At 35.9% G+C, this 17,424-nt stretch overlaps 1 protein-coding gene across 1 annotated transcript in view; it reads left to right on the top strand.

The window, feature by feature from the left end:
• EFEMP1 (EGF containing fibulin extracellular matrix protein 1) overlaps positions 1-15,296 on the top strand; it is a 143,524-nt gene extending 128,228 nt beyond the window's left edge. Inside the window, exons 8-11 of the mRNA XM_053712027.1 lie at positions 77-196; positions 6,659-6,785; positions 8,983-9,178; positions 14,777-15,296. Coding sequence (XP_053568002.1) covers positions 77-196; positions 6,659-6,785; positions 8,983-9,178; positions 14,777-14,938 — 605 coding nt within the window. The 3' untranslated portion in view covers positions 14,939-15,296. The remainder of the gene's footprint in view (positions 1-76; positions 197-6,658; positions 6,786-8,982; positions 9,179-14,776) is intronic.
• The last annotated feature ends 2,128 nt before the right edge of the window (positions 15,297-17,424 follow it).

The raw sequence follows: 17,424 nt of genomic DNA, 5'->3' as shown, positions 1-17,424 counted from the left end.
CCTTAAATTAAATTCAGTATATTATTGTTCTTATCTTTTCAATAGATTAAACATGTATACTTTCTTTTTTTTAAAGATATTGATGAATGCAGGACATCAAGTTATCTGTGTCAATACCAATGTGTTAATGAACCAGGGAGATTTTCCTGTGTATGTCCTGAAGGATATCAACTTATTGGAACCCGATCCTGTCAAGGTATTTGATATCAATCACATATTATTTGTAGAAGAGACATTGTTTTAGAGCTAATTACAGCTACTAATCACCATTCTACTTAAGTTGTTAAATGTACTACCTGATAATAATAAAACTCTATACAGACCTTTGTTATTAATAGTTTTAATGAACTTTCCAACTGGAATATACTCTAGACCATAATGTCATATGTCCTGTAAACTGAGAAATATACAGGGAAGTATTTCCAGTGTTACCATTCTTGCTTGTTATGTAACTAACATTAGTACATAAATAATTTGATTTAGTAGGTGACACCTTTTAGGGAACGAACATAAGAAATAATAATTATGGCTTGATAGACTGCGTTAGAGCAGTCAATTTAGGTTCTTTCTTATTTATGAAATTCAATGGATCTTTTATTTAATTTATCTGCATTAAATTGAAAAGAATAAATGTGAAAAATGCAAAAAAAAATCATAGAATGTATGGGTTGATCATTTGGAGCCTAGGGGCTTTAAATACGAAGCCTGCTTCCCGCAATGTAAGAAGCCTCTGTGGTGGAGAAGAAAAATTACTGAGAGCTTGCTCGCTCTATGTGATTGGCAGTCTCAATTGTTCAAGTGAAGGGGCGGGCATTACACACTCATCGGAGTGTGTAATGATGCATACAGGTCAGCGGACGATCCATTAGGTCTCTATTTCCATTAGCTATGCCAAATATATCTTTATATGTTTAGCTCCAATATGTATAAAAAAACGTTTCTCCTGCCTACAGTCATTATGAAAGTTTTCATATGGTTCTCTTAAGGTATGTATTGTTGAGGAATTCAACATCCAGAATAACCACGTTTTGCTGCCGTTAATATGAATATTCTCCAAGAATATCCATTTGTATTTATAATTTGAGAAGTAGAGGTGAAGTTGCTTCATGGCTAATTAAAGCTTTGCTAATTAAAGCATTGTTGTATTGTTTATTAAATGCTGATAAGACCTTGTTCTGCAAAACATTCCATGGAGACAATTTAAGGGAACAATTTAATAAATTAGAAAAGAATGGCAATATCTAGTAGCATATTTTAGGAATGAAAAGGGCTAAACCTACAAACATGGATGAACGTGTCTACATTATCTTTGGTAACAAGTGGATATGAGCCTAGTATACAAATGGGAGCTGCTAGAAATGTAGATACTATCTATATTTTATAAAATAACCATCTTAATGGACACTGGTTGACTTTCTGTAGTAGAGGACACAGTTTATAGACTAATAATTGCTCTTTTATGTCATTTCCCCATAGTTTTATCATTTTTAATTTTGCAGGAGGGATAGTGGACTCAATGGGGCATATTTATTAAGGTCTGGCGGACCTGATCCGACAGTGCGGATCAGGTCCGCCAGACTTCGCTGAATACGGCGTATTCAGCATTGCACCAGCAGCTCACAAGAGCTGCTGGTGCAACGCCGCCCCCTGCAGACTCGCGGCCAATAGGCCGCCAGCAAGGGGGTGTCAATCAACCCGATCGTCTTTGTGACCGCTGCTTCATATGCCCCATAAACCCTTCTGAGTCTGGGGAAGGTCTGAAACTTATAGAACATAATTAATAACAGCTTTAATGTATTTATTTTACCATAATACAAAGTTGAGTATATAGAAACCATGAAGAAGAACCATCTTTTACTATGTTCTTAAAGGTATCATAATATATTAATTTTTAAGAGATATATATGTCTGCTATTCCATACAAGCAATTATTTTCCCATTTATATAAATCAGAATAAAAGAAGAGATCCAAGTAGTTTATGCTTAAATGTTATCCCATAAGCTCAGTGACAGTGGGATAAATGTGTGTGTTTACCAAATTATTTTTCTTGTGAGAGAATATTTTTGCATTTAGAAATACTACACATCAGATCATTTTCCAGTCCACCCGAGCAGAAAAAAAATTATGCTTTTTTGAGGTAAAAGTAATTTTAAGAAGATGGCTGCCCGCCATCAACTGTGAATCCTCAAGTAATGCAGATAAGTGTCCATTGTAGTCAAACTTACTGAGCAGTATTTAGTGAGAATTTGTTTTTAATATTTTTTGTTGAAACATAGTTATTTTCCATGACCGTATATTTAAGTAAGCTCAGGAGCATGCACATATTTTGAGCACTAACACCGCTGCCATATAGTACGTAAGATACTGTATGGCAGCACCCTACCTAGGTATGCTGTCATGGCAAGCTGCTGCATTTTAAAGGATACCAATTGCACGCTCTATTTGAATTATTAAAGTTTAATTTTAACTTTCAATTGCTGTTAATGTTCTACATTTCACTAAATGAGTGTTTTAGTTATTTTTAAAATAATGAATGCCTACTGTATGTATTTGTTTAGTAGCAATAGTACTAGTAGTACTGATGTACGTGCTTAGACTGTGTACTTATAGCAGCACTATGTTAGTGCAGGCTGCCCCCCCTGTTTTCCATAGTTTTAATTCTGTTGGAATTTAGAATAAAAAAGGGTGTTCAAGGCCCACAGCTATGAATGCTGCATAGAACCTTAGTTAGTTCCCCTCGGGGTCCCTGCCCCCTGCCCTGGTTTCTGCAGTAGTGCTCTCTGCCGTAAAAAAAAAATGTCCAAAAAAAAAAAAAAGAGTCCAAAAAAAATTGTTTCAGACTCTTGGCAAGTGTGTTAGCTTCACTTGGGGGCCAGGCCCCTTGACACACCGGGCCCCTGACTCCAGTCACACCTTTCACACCCTGGTGGCAGTCTTGGCTCCTGATAAACACATGCAGTGATTTTCTAAAAATCTACACTGTTATTGGTACTTGAGGACTCGCTTCTTATGGTAGAGGTGGTTGAGTTAGGTCCTTAAGGGTTTTAAAACGGCAATTAGTTTAGGATATCTTTGATTAAAGGGACAGTAAACACCTCTCAAGATGTTTATATAAAATGCTTAGTTATGCATAATGAAACAACTTTGCAATATAAACATCAAATGATCAACGGGGCGCACCAGCCTTAAAACTTAACTTTTATTGAATAAAGACAGCGACATAAAATCCATACTTCAGTGCAATTGGACAAAGTTGCCGCCGTACTATTAGCTATGCAATATACCTTCATTATTTATTTCCCCCCTTTTTTACTCATTTGGCTCTCAACTTTTTCTAATTCTCAGAATTTGAAATGCACCCTGCTGACTTCTCAAGGCTAGCCCTGCTACATATATTTCCCTAAATGTCTTCAACTGATAACAGCTGCACAATGGTGTGTGGAGTTTGACTATTAAAAAACAATTGCAGTAAAAAGGATCACAATTTGTTTTAAAAAACTTGGCTATGTTATTGTATAGAACCACAATTACAAGATTTTTACAATCCTATTAAATCAACTGCAATGAAATAATGAAATATTGGTTTGTTTTGTGACCCTCAAGGACTGAGTTAAAACACAAATTGCCCACATCATAATGAATGTGAATAGTCAGAATTCTTAAATAGCAAAAGACAGCTATGAAAAAAATGAATGATGGTCCATTTACTAAAATTAGCACCAATGTCTATGATCTAACTCATATTGTAAATGAGGCTAAGGGGCGTATGATGTCCGCTGCACAACGCTACACATTGATAAATGCTGACAGCATACGCTGTCGGCATTTATCCTTGCACCAGCAGTTCTTGTAAACTGCTGGTGCAATGTCGACCCCGTGACCAATCGGCCACTAGAAGGGGGTGTCAATCAACCCGATCGTATTCAATCGGGTTGATTTCTGTCCCCTGCCTCAGAGCAGGTGAACAAGTTATGGAGCAACGGTCTTTAGACCGCTACTTCATAATTTCTGTTTCTGGCGAGCCGGAAGGCTAGCCGGAAACAAGGGGCCTCAAGCTCCATAACACGACTAGAAATCAGTGTTTCATATTTCTTTTTCCTTTACTTATGAATATAATACTTGCAAGTGAAAATGAATATGTGTTTGTAGGTTGGGATGTATAATTAAACCATTTAAAGGATTATAACAGTTAACAAAAATGACCAGCAAATAAATATATAATCTGAAAGTTTAAACTTTACTCTGTAGATTACACTTGCAGCATCTTACATATCAATGTTTGTTTTTCACGTTCTCGATCACATGCGCATTTCAAACACAGTAATTAATGATGATGACAGATGGTATATTACACTAAGTGGCATATATGCAGCATTATAAATATTAATAATTATTGTTGTTTATCTAGGAGAGATCAATTAAATACTTACTTAACACAAAATATTCTCCGTCGATCCCTCTTTAGTCTTGATGCTTCGGCTGCTATTTATCTATAATCACATGAGCACTAGTAGCTTGATTTAAGTGGTCCGATCTGTAAGCCATTGCGCATGAGCAGGGAATTTCAGTTTATTTGGGCATTGGTACAAGCTCCCTTGAATTACCACGAATAAGAGAACCCAGGTTGCCCACAATGATTGGTCAATGCAAAGTAGACCCACAGTGGGTTTGGGAATAGTCTGATTTTGGAGAGAAAATAGCAAAAGTACACAATACCGAAAATGGAAGGTATTTAGGCTTATTAACGTTTTTATTAAATTGGAGAATAATAAAATAAAAGATTTAGGAGTCGATTTATCAAGTGTTGGGCGGATATGATCTGCTGTAGCGGATCATGTCCGCCCGACATCAATAAATGCGGACAGCATACACTGTCGGCATTTATCATTGCACAAGCATTTCGGGTGAAATGCTTGTGCAATACCGCCCCCTGCACATTCGCGGCCAATCGGCCACTAGCAAGGGGTGTCAAACATCCCGATCGTATCTGATCGGGATGATTGCTGTCCGCCACCTTGCAGGTGGTGGACAAGTTAAGGAGCAGCAGTCTTAAGACCACTGCTTTTTAACATATGTTTCAGGGTAACCTGAACCCCTTAACGTTTTATTTCCCTTTAACTACATGATCGGGCTGAGTGCATTATTGCCACTCTTTTGGGTATTGGATTAGCATTACCCCCTTTTCTGTATTGGTTTCTTTTATATGGCCTTATTACAAGTGGAGCGTTAATTAACGATCCCCCTTGAGTATTACTTGCGCTAAAAGTACGCATTTTGCACACGTCGGGTTGCACTTGTATTACAAGTTGAAAGTAAATTGTTTTCTCTCACACACTAACCCGACGTGCGTAAAAAGACAAACTTGCAATATCGCATGAGCAATGATGTATTCCCCTATAGAATTCAATGGAGCAAAAAAGTGGGGGGAAATCCTACACCCTACTTGTGGGCAAACACAATCCCTTGTGCGCTAACCCTACATGAAAATATTAATACTTCACATTCCAATGCTCTTTACATAGAAGTTCTATTTATTCATAAATTCTTATTGCTATATATATATCTGAAGATATTTTGTACAAATATAAATCTATACCTATACATACATGATTATGTGTAGATATAGATATATACAGATATATATAGGAATATCAATTTAAAAATACTTAAAACATTTTCCCATATGTGAAGAACATTAGAATGTGAAATATTTACAGTAAATATATAGTTAAAATCTTCATTAATTATGAATATTGCATAAATATGTTTTTATCAACTTAACTTTAAAGGGATCCATTGCGCTTATATGAATATGAGTACATATGTATTTTTATGTCTGTATGTATTGGGTACTTGTAAAACACGGCTAACCACCCGTAAGGCGCTGTTCATTTTATCAACCTCGGTAGGATGAAAGGCTGAGTAGACCTTGCCAGGGATCAAACCTGCAACCCTCAGGTTGCTTCAAAGCTTAGCCACAGTTCATTAGCATGCTGAGCTATTTGTCCAGCTTTAATATGTAATATGTAAGATGTAAACAAATATATACATATACTGTACATCTTTAGACATGTATTTCTATGTATTTCTATGTTGAAGCCCTTTGCCTGCCTTTTTTTTTTCTTTCTAACACCTGAGACCTCCTATCTATGAGCCCTTGTAACTTTTGAGTGGAATATTTTTTATGTGTTTTGTTAAACTTTTTTTTCGCAAAACAGTAATCCGGAGCTTTAAGGTCGTGCTAACCTGACACTAAACTGACGCACAATAACTTCAATTGCACTCAAGCAATTGTTTTTACTTTCAACTTCTAACATGAGCGAAAAAACCTGACGCACAAACAGCCACGATAAACCCCTATATTTATTAATTAGTGGCTTACTGCACCATTATGTCAGTGTAAACATATTTAGGTATTGAGTGAGCACCTTTGATCCTTCCTTTATTTGAATACTATAACCTGTATACACTTCATTAAGAGCAACTTGCTTGACGGTTTTCTACAAAGTTTGTTCCCCTTACAAGCAAAGCTTGATGGACAAATTTTTATTATTATTATAGCTGCAACTTTTTCATAATATTGTTGTTGTTTTTTTTTTTAATCTGCATTAAAATTTAAAATAGAAAAAAATAAATACATTTTCTTTTTTGTAACAGATATAGATGAGTGTGAAAGTAACACACATAATTGTGGAGAAGATGAAATGTGTTGGAATTATTATGGTGGAGCCCGATGTTACCCTAGAAATCCTTGCATAGAACCTTATGTCCGCATGTCTGAAAAGTAAGTAAACATAAAAGAATAGCTCAAATATGCTTGCAACATGCTGGGATCTAGGCTGCCTGTAAAGTATACAATAACTGTGACAGGCTGTCACTGGCAATGATCGTATACTTATTTTTGACAGTTACTGCACCGTTGATGCAGGCATCCAGAAACAGAATGAGAGATCTCAGTGTGTTTCTCATTTTATGGAGGAACCCTGATCTGAGCATTAATAGGCATGTGATCACAAGGACACCTAGAAGGCGCTGGTTAAATAATGTCATAGTAGTATATGTAAATGGTAGTATGGCTCTGATTATGAAAGGCTGAAACTTCAACTGCAGATTTGGAAAGATTAAGGATAAAACACAATGTTCTAAAGTAGAGTCCATATTAAAGTATATAAATTGAGATTAATAAATTTAGGCAATAGCTATAATATTCATGTCTAATTTAACAGTGCAAGTTCATTACAGGCCAGGGTTTGTTCAAAGCTATTTTTAAAACATATATTTGTGTGTATATATATATATATATATATATATATATATATATATATATATATATATATATATATATATATATATATATATATATATATATATATATATATGATAGATAGATAGATAGATAGATAGATAGATAGATAGATAAATATAGCTCTTGAAAAAAATAAGAGACCACTGCAAAATGATCAATTTCTCTGGTTTTACAATGTCTAGGTATGTGATTAAAATGAACGTCAGACTTCGAATAATGCAAAGAAAACAAGTTCATATTCATTTTTAAACGACACAATGCTAATATTTTAATTTAGTAAGAGTTAATAAATCAATATTTGGTGGTATAACCCTTATATTCAAACACAGCTTCCATGCATCTTGGCAGGCTCTCCACCAGTATTTAATATTAGTGTTGTGTGCCTTTATGCTACTACTGGTGCAAAAATTCAAGCAGCTCAGCTTTGTTTGATGAATTGTGACCATCCATCTTCTTGATCGAACTCCCCAGATTTTCAATGGAGTTCAAGTATAGAGATTAGGCTTGCCATGACAGGGGCATGATCTGGTGGTCCTCCATTCACACCTTGATTGACCTGGGTGTGTGACATTAAGCATTGTCCTGCTTGAAAAAACATTCCACAGAGTTGGGGAACATTGTCAGAACAGAAGGAATCAAATTTTCTTCCAGAATAACCTTGTACGTGACTTGATTCATGCTTCTTTCACAAAGATAAATCTGCCTGATTCCAGCCTTGCTGAAGCACCCCCAGATCATCACCGATCCTCCACCAAATTTCACAGTGGGGGCAAGACATTGTGGCTTGTAGGCCTCTTCAGGTATCCATCTAACCATTAGACAATCAGGTGTTGGGCAAAGCTGAAAATTAGACTCATCAGAGAAGATTACTTGGAATCAAACAGATTTATCTTTGTGCAGGACACATGAATTAAGCCACGTACAAGGTTATCCTGAGAGAAAACTTGCTTCCTAATGTTTTAGACAATGTTCCACAACTCTGAGGATTGTTTTTTTTCCAGCAGGACAATGCTCCATGCCACACAGACATGTCAATCAAAGTGTGGATGGAGGGCCACCAGATCTAGACCACACCTGATATATTTGTGCAACCTCACAAAACGAATAACAATCTGGTATTACCAGTGGATGGTTACCTAAATATTTTAACCAAAGTGCCTCTACTTTTAATGGATAGTGTAGGGAGAGATATTATCACGCTCATTTTGCTTATATTATAAGTGGACAGTTAAGTGTTGAACTTGAGTGCAATTTAAAATATTGTTGTACAATTTAGAGCTTGAATTAAGCTATTATTAACAGTCATGTTGCTGCTACATGTTAACCTCTCTACTGCCGCAGAGGTGGCAGAGTTAATACACCTCAAACTTGTTCATTCAGGGTGAATGACAGACCCTGCTCTCGCACAATTAGTCGCACAAGAGCCAGAGGTCGAGCTGCACAAGGATTTCCTTGTGCAACATTAAATGTGGGCAGCGGGTGTACAGTCATCACTGGCAGACAGGTCTGTCCATGATTTGATAAATGGGAGCCATTTTCTTCATTTGTTTTTTTTCTATAATTTTACAAAATGTTTTACTCAGTATTGTCATATTGTGTACATGTTAATATGTAATCTTTTGTCTGTTTTCAGTATATGTACTGACTTTTAGAATCAAATCCTGTTCTTTTTCAGTCGATGTGTTTGTCAAGTCACAAATCCAGCCTGTCGAGATCAGCCATACAGTATTGTATATAAATACATGAGCATCCGTTCAAATAGAGCTGTACCTTCAGATATCTTTCAAGTTCAAGCAACAATGATCTACAGTAATACAATCAATACATTTAGGATTAAATCTGGAAATGAAAATGGAGATTTTTACTTAAGGGTGAGTTGCCTAATGTTATTTGGTAACTATATACCTTGGGTTAAGATTTGAAGACTATTTTCATTTTGTTTTAATCAATGAAATAAATAAAACTGTGTAATTGCAATATATTGTTAAAGGGCTATTATATATGCAAAAATTACATGCTCTAATTTGCTAAGGAGCTACAGAGAAAAGCTGGTGAGCCAATCAGCATTGGCAGTCACACGACCCAGCTTAAGAAATTGGTTTTATTTAAAGGGACATAAGACTAAAACAAATTATTTCATGATTAATAAAGAGCATGCAATTTTAAACAACTCTCCGGTTTACTTCTATTACATTTTTTTCATTCTCTTGGTATCCTTTGTAGATAAGCAGTAAGGTAAGCTCAGGAGCCTGCAGGTGTCTGCAGAAATATATGGCAGCAGATCTGCAAGAATGTTATACATTTGTAAGAGCACTAGATGGCAGCAGTTTTTTTCTGCCATCTAGGGCTAAATTACAAGTGGAGAGCATTTGTTTGCGCCCAAGCGATAAGGGGTATGTTGCGAGGGTTTGCGCTCATCGTGCTTACCACTCGTATTACAAGTTGAACGTAAACGTGATCGTATGAGAGCAATCACGATTTAAACTACAATCATTACCACGACTTCTAAGCTGTGGTTAACTATTTCATGAAAATAAAAAGTTGCACAAAACACATCAAAAATACAATACAAAGTACAGTTACATTTATAATAACACTGTCTAATAAAAATAATAATAAAAAAATATTGCACAAAAAAGTTATAAGGGCTCCAAGTCAGGAGATCTGAGGTGTTAAAAATAAAAAAACAGCAAAGGTTAAGGTATTAACATTGAGATACATACATATACATGTATAAAAGTGTATAAGTATGTATATATATATATATATATATATATATATATACATCCTGGGTGCTATCCTCAAAAGCTATGTAGAAATGTAGGAGGGCACTCACAGGAATTTGTAAAGCAACAAACAGCGCATCTTTTTATTTTCAAGTTATTTGTATATTATTTGTAAAAATCAACAGTGAAGTTTCGGGACCAACAGCGTCCCTTCTTCTGGCATTGTTGGTCCCAAAACGTCACTGTATAATAAAGATTTTTTTTATCACGGATGACAGAAGACCAGTGAGTGCTTGATGGTGAGAGTGCACACACCCTACCTGCTGTGTAAATATATATATATATATATATATATATATATATATATATATATATATATGTAAGTGCATTGGAGCCCTTTGCCGTTAAGTAGATGAAAACATGTAAAAACATATTTATGCAATATTCATATTTAATGAAGGTTTTAATTATGCATTTACTGTAACTATTTCACATTCCAATGTTCTGAACAGAGCAGAATATGATTTTATGTATTTATAAATAGCTATTCCTATATATATCTGTATATATATATATATATATATATATATATATATATATATATTCCTATATACAGTATCCCACAAAAGTGAGTACATATAACGCTCGTGGGATACTCTTCTATCAGACCAAACTTGGCCAGTAGTCTTGTTATTCCGGCGTCGAGTCCGAATGATAGGGAATATCCCAGAACAGAGAAAGTTAGCAAGGTGAGGAAGGCGGCACTCACCACAGGCAGGACAGTCCCCAGCGGCAATGGCAGAGCAGTCCAAGGATGAACCACTAGAATGGTCAGGCAAGAAGGAGGGTTTGGCAACAGTAAAGCAGTCCAAGGGCACACCACTATAATGGTCAGGCAGGCAGGGTTTGGCAACAGTAAAGCAGTCCAAGAGCACACCACTAGAATGGTCAGGCAGGCAGGGTTCGGCAACAGTAATACAGCAGGTAAAACAGGTAGAGTAGTCAGACAGGCAGGTTCAGCAACAGTAATTCAATACAGCACGTAAGGGGTAAAACAGGTAGAGTAGTCAGACAGGCAGGTTCAGCAACAGTAATTCAATCCAGCAGTTAAGGGGTAATACAGTTAGAGTAGTCAGACAGGCAGGTTCAGCAACAGTAATTCAATCCAGCAGTTAAGGGGTAAAACAGGTAGAGTAGTCAGCAACAGTAATTAGGCACATAGATACAACGATCTGTCACACCCAGGAGCACACAAAGTAACACCTATACTTGGGCAGTGACAGATCATTTGTACAATGGCGCAGGATTCACGCCACAGACGTCCGACCGGCATCAGGAGCCTGCAGTGATGATGTCAGCACTGCAGACATCCGAACCCGACACTACCCCTGGCAACGAGCAGGGAAGGAGACGCCACACCACTAGCAATGGCTAGAGCGGCACAGTGTGACAGTACACCACTCACATTTTTGTAAATATTTTATTATATCTTTTCATGTGATAACACTGAAGAAATGACACTTTGCTACAATGCAAAGTAGTGAGTGTACAGCCTGTATAACAGTGCAAATTTGCTGTCCCCTCAAAATAACTCAACACACAGCCATTAATGTCTAAAACGTTGGCAACAAAAGTGAGTACACCCCAAAGTGGAAATGTCCAAATTAGGCCCAATTAGCCATTTTCGCTCCCCAGTGTCATGTGACTCGTTAGTGTTACAAGGTCTTGGTGTGAAAGGGGAGCAGGTGTGTTACATTTGGTGTTATTACTCTCACACTCGTTAATACTGGTAATTGGAAGTTCATCATGGCACCTCATGGCAAAGAACTCTCTGAGGATCTGAAAAAAAGAATTGTTGCTCTACATAAAGATGGCCTAGGCTATAAGAAGATTGCCAAGACCCTGAAACTGAGCTGCATCACGGTGGGCAAGACCATACAGTGGTTTCACAGGACAGGTTCCACTCAGAACAGGCCTCGTCATGGTCAACTAAAGAAGTTGAGTGCAGGTGCTCAGCCTCATAACCAGAGGTTGTCTATGGGTAATAGACGTATGAGTGCTGCCATCATTGCTGCAGAGGTTGAAGGTGTGGGGTCAGCCTGTCAGTGCTCAGACCATATGCCGCACACTGCATCAAATTGGTCTGCATGGCTGGCGGCCCAGTAGGAAGCCTCTTCTAAAGATGATGCACAAGAAAGCCCGCAAACAGTTTGCTGAAGACAAGCAGACTAAGGACATAGATTACTGGAACCATGTCCTGTCGTCCGATGAGACCAAGATAAACTTATTTGGTTCAGATGGTGTCGAGCGTGTGGCAGCAACCAGGTGAGGAGTACAAAGACAAGTGTATTTTGCCTACAGGGAAGCATGGTGGTGGGAGTGTCATGGTCTGGGCCTGCATAAGTGCTGCCGGCACTGGGGAGCTACAGTTCATTGAGGGAACCATGAATGCCAACATGTACTGTGACATACTGAAGCAGAGCATGATCCTCTCCCTTTAGAGACTGGGTCGCAGGGCAGTATTCCAACATGATAATGACCCCGAACACACCTCCAAGACGACCACTACCTTGCTAAAGAAGCTGAGGATAAAGGTGATGGACTGGCCAAGCATGTCTCCAGACCTTAACCCTATTGAGCATCTGTGGGGCATCCTCAAATGGAAGGTGGGGGAACGCAAGATCTCTAACATCCACCAGCTCCTTGATGTCATCATGGAGAAGTGGAAGAGGACTCCAGTGGCAACCTGTGAAGCTCTGGTGAACTCCATGCCCAAGAGGGTTAAGGCAGTGCTGGAAAATAATGGTGGCCACACAAAATATGGACACTTTGGGGCCAATTTGGACATTTCCACTTAGGGGTGTTGCCAACTTTTGTTGCCAACTGTTTAGATATTAATGGCTGTGTGTTGAGTTATTTGAGGGGACAGTAAATTTACACTGTAATACAGGCTGCACACTCACTACTATACATTGTAACAAAGTGTAATTTCTTCAGTGTTTTCACATGAAAAGATTTAATTAAATATTTACAAAAAATGTGAGGGGTGGATTCACTTTTGTGAGATTCTGTATAATCATGTACATACTGTGTGTGTGTGTATATATATATATATATATATATATATATATATATATATATATATATATATATATATATAGGTATAAATATATATTTGTACAAAAAAACATCAGATATATGTTGAAATATATTTATTTAAAAAGAACATATTCTGTTATGTAAAGAACCTTGGAATATGAAATATTCATATTTTCATGTTAGGTTAGCAAACATGAGAATATAGAATTGTGTTTGCATGAGAGTGAGGTGTTAGTTTTTTATTCCACTTTTTTTCTCCCTTGACTTCTATGGGGGAATACTTGAACATGCTTGAGATTTTTGCGATTGTTGGGTTACCACTAGAGCGAAAACAGTTTACTTTTCACTTGTAAGACGAGTGCAAAACTCTTAATTCTACTGGAGATAGCGCTCAAGCGGAAGCACAAAATACTGCTCCACTTGTAATCTAGTCCCTAGTGTTTTCCAGACACATGCACGCTACCTACCTAGGTACCTCTTCAACAAAGAATACCATAAAAACAAAGCAAAAAAAATTGTATGCTCCATCTTAATGATGAAGATTTTTTTTTTTATTTCATTCCCTTTTGGAAAATCAATATACATATCAATTTATCGCTACATCAGAACGAGGCTCCCATTGGAGCCTATGGAAGCATGCTCTTGTGAGCACAATGCTTCCCAACAATGCAAACACGAGCACGTGTTCACATTGCTGACAACTTGTAATACCAGCGCATCAGGGTGTGCTGGTATTACGCAGAGAAGCACAAATATCGCTTTCATGAAATCAATATTTAGCGCTCCATTTGTAATCTGGCCCTAAATACATTTTATAAGTATAGTATTAAGGTTATACCCCACCTCCTTCTAGTCATGGGTGTTGCCATGTTCAAATCTATCTTTCACTATTTTCCAGTGCTGACGTGCGCACATGTGTAGCAACTCTCCTTCAGATACCTGCAGTGTAAGCTAGGTTCCTTAAAGGGATACTAACCCCACATTTTTTTCATGATTCAGATAGAGCATGCAATTTTAAGGAACCTTCTAATTTACTCCTATTATCATTTTTTCTTTGTTCTCTTGGTATCTTTATTTGAAAAAGCAGGAATTAATGTGTAGGAGCTGTCCCATTTTTGGTTCAGAACCCTGGATAGCACTTGCTGATGGGTGCTTACATTTAGCCACCAATCAGCAAGCGCTACCCAGGTGCTGAAACTAAAATGAGCAGGCTCCTTAGCTTTTATTCATGGTTTTTCAAATAAAGATTCCAAGTGAATGAAGAAAAATTAATAATAGGAGTAAATTAGAAAGTTGCTTAAAATTGCATGCTCTATCCGAATTATGAAAGAAAAAAATTGGATAGTATTAATGGTAGCACCCAATACTAAAGGGAGGTGCATGAATTGTATTTAGTGTGTCTTTAATGGAGATACATGTTGATACCACCAGTTTACACAGTTAACAAAACATGGAAACTAGTCTTATGTCAGGTGAAGGGCAAGGTGACAAGATTATGAATCGTTTAAACATTTTGCATGAAAAAAATGTGACTTTGGCCGTGCAACACTATACTTTTGTAACTATTGTAATCTGTCACTGTCCTAATTCTCATATGTACATACAGAGTTCACAGATAATGTTTTTTTTTCTTTTTGTTTGCAGCACACCAGTGGAGTTTCTGCAATGCTTGTTCTGGTAAATCCACTAACAGGACCAAACGAATACATAGTCGATCTGGAAATGCTGACTGTTAATAACTTAATGAATTACCGTTCAAGTTCAATACTAAGGTTAACATTAATTGTTGGACCATATGCGTTTTAGTGCTTCATTCAATAACTCAACACTGGAATCAGCAAAGTCATATAATAAAGTACATCACTTTTATTTATAGATTTTCTATATTTTAAAAATAATGCATTTGTAATCTATGCACACAAGGTAGAAGCACAAACATAGAACTCTAAATTAAATACATATTCTTCAAATAAATGAAAAAAGAAATGACCCCTTACAGTCATATGTCTATCATGTAAAAATAAATATGATCAAGCACCAAAAAAAGGGTTAATTCTATTTCATTTAAAAAAAATTATCAACATTTTCTATATAAAATTCTCTTCTAAAGTCTGTGAAGATTTTGTTGATACCTTGTCTAATAAACGTTTCTACTGGAATAGAATGTACTTCGCATTTTAATGTTTAAAAGTAGTAAAGCCAATATTTTTTTACATGAATATTCAATTTAGGCTCTTTATCATGCTGCAGAAGTAATTACAAAACTGAGGGCTAGATTACAAGTGGCACTCTAACTGCAACATGCAAAATAGATATTGGGTATTTCTCGGCTGTTAGTGCACAACAGAAATAGCATGCGTCTTGCGAGTTGAATGTTAGCGTGTTTGCTTGAGCACAATCTAATTTAACGTGCATCGTGGTTAGTGCGACTTCAGAGTTCTAGTTATGTATTAAAAAATACATATAACATTACAGTTACAATCTGATTCATATTAACACTGTCTAAAAATAAAATAAAAAAATATATTGCATTAAAAAGTTATGAGCTCAAAGATATGAGGTCTCAAGTGTTAGAGAAAAAAGGTCTACAAAGAGCTTTATCATTCAGATTGATACAATACATGTCTTAATATGTCCGCATGTATATATATATATATATATATATATATATTTATATGTGTGTACATATGTATTTACGGACACATAAATACATATTTAGACATATATAGAAATATATATAAGTGCATTGGAGCCCTTTGCAGTCAAGTAGCTGAAAACATGAAAAAACATATTTATGCAATATTCATATTAAATAAAGTGTTTAACTGTATGTACTGTAAATATTTAATATTCCAATGTTCTTCACATAGGAGAATATTTATTTTTAAATAGATATTCCTATATATCTGTATATATCTATACATATAATTATATATAGGTATAGATATATATTTTACCAAAACATCATCAGATTTATATAGAAATATTTATTTAAGAATAAATAGAACATATTTTTCTATGTGAATAGCATTGGAATATGAAATATAAGCACACTTGAATAAACACGATTGGGTTAGCGTGTGAGTATGGGTGTTCGTTTTTTCTCCAGTTTTCGAGCTTCATTGAAGTCTGTGAGAGAATATGTTAACCCAGTCGCGATATTTGAAGTTCAACTTTTTGCAAACGTTGGGGTTTTCACTTGCGCACTAACTTTTTACATTCAGCTCATAATAATAGCACAAACCGACCCTCACAAAAAGCCTCCATCTACCAAAGTAAATGCACGAGTGGGAGCACAAATCAGAGATCCACTTGTAGTCTAGCACTTAATAGGTTAAAGGGACATTAAATACAGCAAAATGTATGTAATGCATATACAAAAGCACAATGAAATATGTTATTTGTTTGCATGATAATGGATTGTAAATTATGTTTAAAACTGTTTGTTTAGACTAACAGGAAGTGCATGGTTGAGAACAAGCCATCCCATGTGATAGATTGCTCACAGGTTTATTGGTGGACAGTGACACGCCCCCTCAAACATTTTTATATGTAACAAAGAAAACAATTATGTTAAAGGGACATAAAACCCAACATTTGTCTTTCATGGTTCAGATAGAACATACAATTTAAAACAATTTTCTAATTAACTTCTTTTATCAATTTTTTTTACATTTTCTTGTTGTCCTTTGTTGAACAGCAGGGATGTAAGCACAGGAGTGTGCACGTGTCTGCAGCACCATATGGCAGCAATTTTGCAACAATGTTATGCATTTGATGACAGAACTATTTCCTGTCATGTGGTGCTTCAGGCATGTAAATGCTACCTACCTAGGTATCTTTTCAACAAAAGAATAACATGAGAATGAAGCAAATTTGATTATTTAAATTTGAATTTATTTTTTTAAAATTGTATTCTCTATCTGAACAATGAAAGAAAAATGTTGGGTTTCATATCCCTTAAAAGTCCCTTTAACATAGCAATGGGAAAGGTTGGGGTTATACATAAGAAAACTGCATCCTTAATGATTTTAGGCCAAAGTTTTTTATATATATATATATATATATATATATATATATATATATATATATATATATATATATATATATATATATATATATATAAAATGTAAATACATTTCTCAAATATTAATTGTATTTTTATCCTTAGGAATGTTGTAACTTGTTTATAGTTCTACATATATATAGCTTGATTATACTAATGTTCATTATATCTTATTTTTAATTGCGGGAATGGTAAACAGGATACAGTAAAGACTAATGGAGTCATA

The sequence above is a fragment of the Bombina bombina genome, chromosome 4, assembly GCF_027579735.1.
Source record: "Bombina bombina isolate aBomBom1 chromosome 4, aBomBom1.pri, whole genome shotgun sequence".
Taxonomy (NCBI): domain Eukaryota; kingdom Metazoa; phylum Chordata; class Amphibia; order Anura; family Bombinatoridae; genus Bombina; species Bombina bombina.
The sequence above is the reverse complement of the archived record's forward strand: the minus strand, read 5'-3'. Positions and strand labels throughout refer to the sequence as shown.